General features: G+C 44.2%; 1 protein-coding gene across 1 annotated transcript; it reads left to right on the top strand.

The window, feature by feature from the left end:
• The first annotated feature begins 3,261 nt into the window (after window positions 1-3,261).
• Window positions 3,262-10,482, top strand: gpr61 (G protein-coupled receptor 61). Its single transcript, XM_050066255.1, has 2 exons — window positions 3,262-3,863; window positions 5,928-10,482. The coding sequence occupies exon 2, from the start codon at window positions 6,180-6,182 to the stop codon at window positions 7,596-7,598; it is 1,419 nt and encodes a 472-aa protein (XP_049922212.1). The 5' UTR covers window positions 3,262-3,863; window positions 5,928-6,179; the 3' UTR covers window positions 7,599-10,482.
• Window positions 10,483-11,065: the final 583 nt, after the last annotated feature.

Below are 11,065 nucleotides of genomic sequence, written 5' to 3'. Positions count from 1 at the left end.
ATCCCCAAACATGACCAGATTTAAGGGAAAACACAGACAATTTCCGTCCTTATCATCTAATTTTATTCATAAAATTTCTGCTGTAAAAGCTCTCAAACTACCTCACATCTCTTCTCTAATTCAAACAGTGGGGCTGGAATCAATCCAAACATTACTTAACCTTAGATATTTTTGTCTGATATTACGTTTGATGCCAAATAGGTTGTGTATTCTGAGAAGAGTAGGCGTAATAAGCTGTACAGCTTCAGCCTACACACATTTGGCCTGTGGAAAATCTTCTATCTTGTCTTATGGGGTTGTTGTTTTTTTTCATCATTCATCATTGCATCCATTACATTCTCTGTTTTCTTGTCTTTATTTGCAAAATTGTTACCTCATATGTTCACATGAAAGGATTGAGATATTATGCACCTTTTAATTGAAATGAATTGCAAATAAGCTCAGGTTTATCTGTCCCATAAAAATATTAAAGCTTTATTATCTGATGTTTTCATGACTCTCATCACAGACTGTATAACACAATGGATGCAACCATCATGTTGCCACTGTTTTTTTTGGACTCCTGTTTTTAAGCCTTGAGTTTGGCATTTAAGCTGTCGCCATTTTGTTTTGTTTTTTAATGGATCCGACACCTTGCAGACAGCCTGTCACTCCAGCTGACCCGCCCTTAAATATGTGATAAAATGGATGTTGAAATTAGCTATAGAGACCAAAACTGTTTTTGTACCAGGCTGTAAACATGTTTATTTCTGCTATTGGCGAGGTAAGACCATCCTGATGACATGAGCTCAACGTTCTATTTTGCTCTATGTACCAGTCTGGAGTCGCTGCGGCCCTAAACACTTTCCAGAAATTGAAATCCAATCAGGGTCAGTCAGGGATTTGCACTATAGTTGACAACGTAAACAGCCAATCGGGGACTATATTGTAGTTGATGATGTAGAATGCAGGCCACAACTTGCAGAATAGTGGCGGTTCCTGAAGCAACAAGGGCTACCTCTAATGTTTGTAGAGTAAACACAGCAATAAGTGAAGTTATTGCGTAAACAGAGTCAACAACAATTACACAAGAACAAGAGTATGCACTCACAGAGTTTTTCCGAGGAAAAGACGTTTTCACCATTCTTCCTACTGGATTTAGCAAAAGCTTGATTTATCAATTGGTTCCATTTATGATAAAGATGTTCCCCAGTGTTTTATTACACTGACTGGCTGAAGGAGTTTGTCTGTCGAGGCGAATTCTCTTGCCTGCTAAAAGCGTTTGGGGCAGAACTGAGTCCAGACTGATACAGAGAGCGAAACAGACTGTTGAGCTTATGTCTGGTCTTCCAGGCTACATTGTCTATGAGGACTGACTCTGTTTTGGAGCCAGCCTCAAGTGGCCATTCAAGAAACTGCACTTCTTGACATTTACATGTTGGCTTCATTTTTTAAGCCCCAGAGATCGCCGCTTGCTCTCACAAGGGCTCCAACTCAAGTGCAACACACACCGCCGCCATACGCCGCGCGTCAAAATGCCCGCTTCCATTATATTCTATGAACAAACCCACACCAGCGCCGGCCGACGCGCCGCACCACGCCGTTATGCTTCAGCCCGCTGCTCTATTTCCAGCGCAGCCGGCGCTGCGAGAAAAGCCTTTTATGTACGTCTCGGCCGCCGTAGTATCAACTCCGGTTGCTAGGAGAATAAAAAACGTTAGCTAAACGTTTTAAGCTAGTCAATTGTGGGTTGTTGGTTTTTTTTGGCAGCTTTCAAAGGGGTATCTGGATGCTTAACGTTATTAAGGTTTTCAAATTTTTAATAAGACGATTTTGATAAGAAACTCACCCGTGAAATCCAAGTTGTTGTTGCCTCAAAGTTTTTCCTCTTCTTCTTCCGTTACTAGCAGTTGGCAACTAGTGTAGGTACAGCCACCTAGTGGGCTGGGGTGGGAAATACACTTTAGTGTCGGCTGCGCACTGCTGCCAATGTGTGCTGGGGGGCGGCACTTGACGGCCACAGCGCCACGCCGGCTGCACTTAAGACTCCTTTCCATTATCAATAATTATTTTTGATCAATGCTTTAGTCCCAAAACCACCTGTTTGCATAACCACATACTAATATACTACATACTTAGTGTATATGTACTGCATACTGCCTAAAATTCGGTATGTTATTACCAATAGACTGTTGAAACTGAAGTATACTCAAGCAACATGACTGTATCACGACTGAAGGCTGATCTGACCCGGCCAGCGGCTCTCACATCTTCAAATACTCTTCAAAGCTTGTAGGCGGGCTCAGAATCTCAGCCGTTGCCTGCCGTTACACCATTTGAAGAAGCACAATGCACTCATGGATAGTTGAATACATACGTGTAGAATTCCAGAGGGACGTACAGGACATGTTCCCCTCAATAGTTAAAACATGTGCATTTTAGCAAAGACATTCACACCACAAATTTATGCAAAAAAAGGCACAAGTTGGTGCATAAAAATTCGCCTGAGTGCAGAAAATAAAGTCTTTCATGCTCACAATTTTCTGGCGAAGGATCCCCAAACCCCCTGTTTCATATGTGTCTCAGTGTGGAGACAAAACCTATTTCCCTCAGTTGAGTATGTCCAGTAAGCTCATGTCTCATGCTCAGAAATCCTTGCTAGTGTCATATACATCCGGGCATTTCTCGCGTACACAAAATCCACATACTATCCAGTGTGAATGTGCGACATTCTCAATTTTACACCATGCATTTTATGACCAAGGTGTTAGTATATGATTCCAAAGACAGACTAAGTTCTTTAAAACGATTCTGATCAATTTTCTGTAATTGTAATTTTCTGAGTCTACCTAATAATAACAAACTGAATACTAATATTTCTCCATGTGTGTTAACAATTCTCAGATGGAGTTGAGATATTGTTGAGATCAACACATGAATTGCTCAATCCTACACCTCACACTCCAGTGGTAAACAAAGTCAGTCCTCAGGGCAGGAAATAGTTGAGTAAACATAATAATATGTATGTTGTGTGGGCCGGGCTTTTGTAAATGTTAATCTCAGCTCATTAACATTAACCACTGGGATTCTTTTCCTCTGTGTGAATCAATAATCCAGCCTCGTGAGAGGGCTTTTGCCGGATTGTACATGGAGGGAGATCTTGGCCAGCTGAGCATATAAGGAGACAGAGAATCAGAGAAATGCTGATCCAGAGGATAAAGGTGATTTTCTTTCGTAATTGTTGGCAACTTCTGCGTTAGTGGGACCTGGTGTGACCTGCAGGGAGATCAGATGCAGGGGTTGAAAATCAGAGCCATACCTCCATGAGGAGCCCAGAGGAAGTGAGGCACTAAGACCCAGTGGAGAGCAGGGGAGGCTGGGTGCTGCCTGCCCACCCGCCGCCTGCCTGTCTGCTCTGCACGGCTCTGCAGTTGCCCTGGGCGCGTGCCGGAGACAGTACATGTGTGTATGAAAGTGTGTGTGTGTGTGTGTGTGTGTGTGTGTGTCCCCACAGGCTGGAAGACAGGAGCCCTCTCCTCATATTTTTTGGGTGCCACCTCTTCTTCCTGCTCTCCCACCTGATACGAAGACCTGTCTGGAGGAGAGCTGATGAGAGGGAGGTGTGTGTTTGAAGGGATGGGGAGGGGGGCGGTCAGCTTGGCTGGATGGGAGGTGATGACGAGATGAAAGGGGCCAGGTGAGGAGGAGACACAGGAGCGCCCCTCTCCTCTCTCTCTCTCTGTGACGTGGTGTGTGTCTGTTTGCTGTGTGTGTGTGTGTGTGTGTGTGTGTGTGTGTTGGGGGGGAGAGAAAGCGAAACAGGTCGGCTCTCCTTCAGTAGACTGTGAACCTGCACAGGAGGAAGCAGCCCTCTCCAGACTGAGGTATGTCACCAACCTATCATCACACACATCTCCACACACACCTGCCCTATTATCGGAGTGTGTGGGGAGGTGTGTGGGTTTTAATGCGTGGATGTGAGGATGCTGGGAAGGTGTAAAGAGCAACATCTGACTCAAGAGGACGATAATAGAGCCAGCCTTTAATTTCATCATGTTCTCTTTGTGTATCTGTGTCAAAGGACATTTCTGAGGAGAGATCTCGTATGTTAATTTAAACTCCTGGTTGTCCTTTGTGTGCTGCTGCTGAGGAGTGAAAGTGCTTTGTAAAGAAAAAGGGACACTTGAACAACAGGCTAGTTCTCTCACAGTAAACACTGTGTCATGTGCATGTTATTGGGTCATATGGTTTCCAGTCGGCATCTGGTGAGATTCTGCTGCAATCTTAATTTCTAGCTTTTGTGCGAATTTCGTTGCTTCTGAGGCAGAGTTTGACTTTAAATTGTACTTCTCCCATTTGATTTGATTACATCAAATCAAATGGGAGGCTGTGCTGCATGTGAGCCTCTATTTTTCCCTTTTATCATTTCAAATAGTTCTGTTTGTGCGGTTTTGACTTGATAAAATCAACTTTAAAACAGATAACAGGCACAATTCTCCAATTTGGATGCTTCTTAATGGGATTTTTTTTTTGTGTAATACAAGGCCATGCAGAGTTGTGGTGATAATATCTTAAGCAGGGAGCACCAAAGTGACCCTGGACACCAGAGAGCAATAAAACCATCAGTGCTGATTAGACTTAAATCTCCAGAGAGCTGCTTATTGCTGCATCACAGCCGAGATGTTGTTGTTTATTGGTTGTTTTATTGGGCTGAAGGTGACTGTAACCCTTTGACCTATTCGGCAAAGGCCACCTACGTACGCCTGCGTCTGCCTGGTGATTGTCGTGCGCGGCGTGTGTATGTGGGCAGCAAAACAACAGGCGCCTCGCAGGGATGAAGCCTGTCACACTTGTGAAACGGAAAACTTGCACATGCAGGTGTGCAGCATATGGAAATGTACCAAAAGCGTCAGTGCTCGTTCCACGGCTTTTACAGTGTGTGGGGTTGTGTCCGGGTGAGGTTGTGACAGTAAACACAGCGCAGGGCCTCTCGACTTCTCCACTGGCCACACAAACACTCACTGCTGAAGGCACTCTGACACTATTTACATTCATTTTAGATTATAATTTAATGTAGCTACAGTTGTTTTATCCAGAAGAGTATTCAGCCTTTCAGAATGTATTTTCCCATAACTTAGTAGGAAGCTAAACAATTTATATTTTTCATGTCATGATTACAGTAATATGATTTATTGATCTTCTCATGTCAGACAGCAGGGAGCTCTGTAGTGCTGAGTTTCGCAGTTTATTCGCCCGTCCAGTTTGCTTCTTGACTCTGTTAAGGGCAACATATGGTCCACTCTGTGCTGTTAGCTTCTCCCCCGGGCACCGGCTGCCCTGAAAACACACATCTGAGGATGCAGATGTCAAATATGTAGTGAATTATGACCCAGGCTACAAGTGAGTGCAGACTGCATCAAGTCTGACAGCTTCACAGCTACAGCACAAAAGCAACAGCGACAGAAATAATGTCATGTTTTTACAAAGGAGTGCAATTAAAGCCATTTTCTGAATTGTGATATAAGTGACAAATATTAGATTGCTTTAGAATTTATCTGCTTTGATTTGTCTTTTTATGGGTGGACTAAAAAAAAGAGGATTATAGTGTCAGTATTTGTATTAACAGTAGATTAGACTGATGGTTTTAAGGGATTTTCTCTCTAATGTTTGCATGGTGTATTTGTACTCTGAGAAAAAAATGATTTAGGTGTTTTTTTATATGGCAAATCTATCAAGCTGTCAAATATTTTAGACAACCTGCTGCCCTATATTTTATCAATGTTCTGGTCACATAATATTCTTAAAAATATATAATTTCTTAGTAGATTTCCATCTATTAGTGACCTCCGGTGTAATAATTCATGAAATACACTTGAATGCATCATCAAACTGACACATAAACCTTCACCTGTGCCTACTTTTAACCAGGACGTTCTCTTTCATTTCAGATCTTTCCATCTGAAGGTCATATTGGAGAGAGAAAGACAGCTTCACTAAAAGTTACGAGGAACTGAGTGAGAACTCCTGTGATCGTCTGCTGAGCTCCAGGCTAAAGTCTACTGGGGGTCAGGGCCTGCACAGCTCCAGCTGCCATGACAGACACCACCGCCTGAGCTTCTCAGTGACACCCTATAACAGGGGAGGATGGGTGATGGGCCCGTGAAGTTCAGCAGACTCTCTCCTTCTTATCCCATCCTCTCATGGAGCGTCCTGTCACACCGAGCCCCTCCTGGAACACGTCTCTCCAGGGCCTACCCGTGTTTCCAGACTCGCTGCACTCGAACATCTCTAACGTGACCAAGCCGGTCTTAAGCAGCCGAGGTGGGATAGATGTGAACCAGTCCTTGGCGCTGTGTGCCATGCTCATCATTGATGTGCTGGCAGTGGTGGGGAACTTGGCTGTGATGATTGTCATCACCAAAACGCCGCAGCTGCGCAAGTTTGCCTTCGTGTTCCACCTGTGTCTGGTGGACCTGCTGGCAGCGCTGGTGTTGATGCCTCTGGGGATGCTGTCAGACCGAATCCTGGTGGACGAGGCGCTGTGTCGGAGCTACCTCTGCTTGAGTGTGTGTCTAGTTAGCGCTGCCATCCTCACCATCTGTGCCATCAATGTGGAGCGCTACTACTACATTGTCCACCCCATGCGTCACGAGGTGAAGATGACGGTGAGGGTGGTGGTGATGGTACTAGTGGGAATCTGGATTAAAGCTGTTGTTATGTCAGTGCTGCCTCTCCTGGGGTGGCTGCTCCAGGGGAGCCAAGGTGGAGGGACTCCTTCACTCCTCGTTCAGGGTCAGAGACACTGCTCTCTACACTGGACGGGAGGCAGGACCACACGGCTGCTTTTCATGGTCTTCTTTACATTCATCTATTTTCTGTGCCCCATGCTGATCATTCTGGTCGTCTACTGCAACATGTTCAAGGTGGCGCGGGTAGCAGCCATGCAGCACGGCCCCCTTCCCACTTGGATGGACACGCCGCGACAACGGTCTGAGTCCATCAGTAGTCACTCCACCATGGCGGCCAGCCTCGGTGGAACTGGTGCCCGCACCACCCCTCAGAGGACCTTCAGCGGCGGGAAGGCTGCGGTGGTCCTGGTGGCGGTGGGAGGCCAGTTCCTCTGCTGCTGGCTGCCATATTTCTCCTTCCACCTTTACTCGGCTGTGGCGTCTACCTCTCCCACCTCGCTGGCCCAGCTGGAGGACGTAGTCACATGGATTGGCTATTTCTGCTTCACCTCCAACCCCTTCTTCTACGGCTGCCTGAACCGGCAGATTCGTGAGGAGCTGGGCCGCCACCTGGCTTGTCTCTTCAAGCGGGCTGGGCCCGGCGAAGGGGAGCAGCTGCCCAGCCGCGAGGCCTCTATTGAGGAGAACTTTTTGCAGTTCCTTCAGGGCACTGGATGCAATCTGGAGCCCTGCAACTCTCACAGCAGAGCCAGCCCAGAGGAGCCAGAGACTGAGGGCCTTCAGGAATCAGCTGTTCAGCAGAACACGCCAGCTGACTTCCACATCCCAGGGCAGATCCTTGAGGAAACCTCAGAGTTCATACAGCGGCAACAGCTGAACAATGAGCTACATGTCTCAGAGAACTGCTGCAAAACTGTACCAGAGCTGTAGCTGCCTCTCATGTACTGTCTCTTCTGCCATCTATAGTCCAATAAATATACATAGTTTCATTCCTATTTTCTAAAGATATGTTGAAAATACATCTTGTGTTTATGCTACTACAGTGCTTTTAAGCTAAAAAATCCAGTGAACTGCAAAACATGAAGAATTTAAGCTTTTCAGAGAAAGACAAAGCCGGAAATATTGTGTGCATCATCTCACTCGTACCCTCCAACAGTCACGGAGCATTACATGTTTTGAGGGCCATAAAGTGGTCAGGCTGTTTTCTTTGTGATGTTAGCAGATGGACACTAAACTCTTGTTGTGTTGATCACAGGTCAGCGGTGTGACAAACATCACATTAATGTAAAGATGAGCTGAGAGCAAAAACTTCAGGGGTAACACAGTTTTCACAATTTATGGAAAACTATATGAGCCATTAAGGGTCCAGTGTGTCAGATTTAGTAGCATCTAGCCGTGAGGTTGCAGAACTGAAACTTTTCCTGGGTGCCAAGCGTGTAGGAGAACTACGGTAGCCAACGGCCTTATCTAGAGCTGGAGTTTGGTTTGTCTGTGTTGGGCTACTGTAGGAACAACATAGCAGCTCTGTTGGAGAGGACCCACCCTGCATGTAGATATAAACAGCTCATTCTAAGGTAACAGAAACACAAAGATTCTTATTTCTAGGTGATTATACACCAATGAAAACATAGTTGTGAATATTATAAACCATTTCTGTCAATGGGTGCCCTTAGATCGTACACACTGGACCATTAAGTGAACAATTTTGAGACAAATGCTCAGTGAAATGTTAGTCTTAATGTGCATTCCTTTGTCCATTCCTCATTAAAAGTGGGGTTCACCATCAGACATTATAATATAACGTACAGTATGAAATTAGTCACACATCACACATCACATTTTTGTTTTTTAAGAACTGAAGAGGCCCCTTGACAATTGGTTCAAATTGACACAGCCTGTTGTCTATGAACAAGCAGGTGTTTATTATTGATTTAACTAATGGTCTAACCATAAAACCACCCTGCTGCACCTCTATTTGGACACCATCTCCAACAACATATTATGTCTTTTGGAAGAAACACTAAAGAAATGAGCAGGAGGCACAGTACAGGTTGTAAGTTAGCTGCCACTGTTCAGAATCCGTTTCCATCAAAGTGTATTTATTCCTCATAACACCGAAAAATGAAGGCAGAAATGTAGTTGTTTTCCCAGCACAAAGCAGTGAATATTCAGAGCCATTTTAAAAACTGTCTTTCCGTTTAAAATATTCAGTGTGTTGAATGGGATCATTTCACAGCTGGTGCTGCTGCTGGTATTTATAATAAACAGGCTGACACAGCAGCGTATTTTAAGCCTTTTTTCAGGAACATTATTATCATGTTTATCTGTTCTCGGTCTTGTGATTATCACCTCCTCACCAAAATCATCTCACATCGGCAGACTCGTGATTTCACCCCCCCTCCACTCAAAGAAAAACATTGTGACTGGTCTAATTTGTATGACAGTGATGGTGTTAAGGATTTAAGCTTTTGTGAAAACAGCGGCTAACAGCACAGATCAACTGTCAGTTTGACGAGACGAGGCTGGCACATGGACAGATTCGGACATCGCGACCAGTCCCTGCTACACTGTGATGTCTGTGCTGTTTACAGGTAAACACAGGAGCAGTGTGAGCGCGCTTGTGTTTGTGCTCTAAACAAGCAGGCTTGTTGTGGCTACACAGCAGCACACAGGTGAGACTATGCTTACACATGGCAAGCTTCGCCTTTGGCCTCATTTAGCAACAAATGGAAGACACTGGTGATACTTTCTCTGATCTCAGGTGGAATACAAACAGTTTGCACAAGTCACACGAGCAGTGACAAATGTTCCAAAGAAAACTACAAAGGCACAAATCTCTGACTAAACACTTTTTTTTTGTCTCTTTTTATACTCGCTGTTTTTTGCTGCCTTCATCTATTTTGGACTGCCTCATACCGGACTGTTGGCATGATCACAAGACACCCAACACAAGGCGAACAGGGAATATTTTGCTGGGAGTCAGAACAAAAAAAAGGCCCCTTTGTCAGGGGGAGACATAATGTTCTTAATTTTCTTGAGATATGACTTTGTTGCCGTTTTCCAGATGGGGTCGTCATGTCATCTTCTTTTAAAGTGTGTCTTTTGTGTCAGAAAGATGGTGCAGGCCCAAATTTAATCAGTGAGCACACGACCAATTCACTGCCATAATCCTCAATGCTCAACAGTATGTGTGCATTTTTTTCATTAGTATTATTAAAACCACAGAATACATCATCAATATTGAACTTTATGCAACAAAATTGGATGATTCCACCAGCGTACAAGAACAAGAGTTTAACCTGTTAAAGTAATCTGAGATCTTCCTCACTGAGCATTATTGATCAACTCCTCTTTACGATACAGTGTTGTAATAAATTCAGTGATATCTCACACAGTCTGGGGGTCATTACAAAGCCCCTTATGCTGATTGAATCCACCATTCAATCAGCTGGATTTCCGTTACTATAGCAGCGAAAATTGCCCCCGACCAATCTGATTAAATGCTTTAAGCTCTATTTCTGCCACCATCTGTTGATTACGAGGACGGAGACGTAAGCGGCTCTGAAGGTGAATGGCAGATAATATTCCCAGCGTCAGGAATATTCATGGACATTGCCAGCTAGAGTTTTGTTGGTGGTAAATCATCAGTACGTTCGATATGTTCGTTTCCCTTTTTTTTTTTCTCTCTTTTTCTTTTTTTGTACGTGAGCTGAAAAGACTGTTTGGATTCTTCAATATTAGGGTTTGTTTTCCCCTTGTTAAGATTTCCTTGTGTACTGGTTAAACCCATCAGTTGAAATGATTAAAGACACAGCAAGAAGATGAACTTGAGTGTCGTGGTTGTTGTTGTAGTTACCTCACATCTTCAGATTAATAGTCGCATCTTATATAATATCGCATATTTATTTTATTTTTTTTACAAAATGTTTAAAGACTGAGAATCTTGTACTAAATGCTTACTGAGAAACTCTAAACTTTACCTTTTCAAAACTGGAATATATCTGTGCAGATGGGGGCAAAAAAGTGTGTTATCCCCTGGAAATATATTTTAATATTTTAATCTCTTAGCCCAGTTAACTAAGCTAAACTAAACTTAACTGAAGAACAAGTTGGGAACCTCTAAAGAACAACAAAAGGGCTTAAAATGTTAAAATGCGGTGCTATAAAGACCTCAACACACACCAAAGAACCGCTGAGGAGCCAATGTTTTTCTGCGTGAAGCTGCCTGTGTGTGTGTGTGTGTGTGTGTGGGTGTGGGTGTGTGTGTGTGTGTGTGTGTGTGTGTCCATGTGCGTGCCGCAGGCAGGGGGTGCAGCGTCACAGAGGTGAAACGAAGCACTGAGAACAGGATGAAAGAGGAGTGACATTTGGAGGAAGGCAGGATGCTGCGGCTCGTC

Source organism: Epinephelus moara, chromosome 16 (assembly GCF_006386435.1).
Source record: "Epinephelus moara isolate mb chromosome 16, YSFRI_EMoa_1.0, whole genome shotgun sequence".
Taxonomy (NCBI): domain Eukaryota; kingdom Metazoa; phylum Chordata; class Actinopteri; order Perciformes; family Serranidae; genus Epinephelus; species Epinephelus moara.
This window is presented reverse-complemented; position numbering and strand designations above follow the sequence as displayed.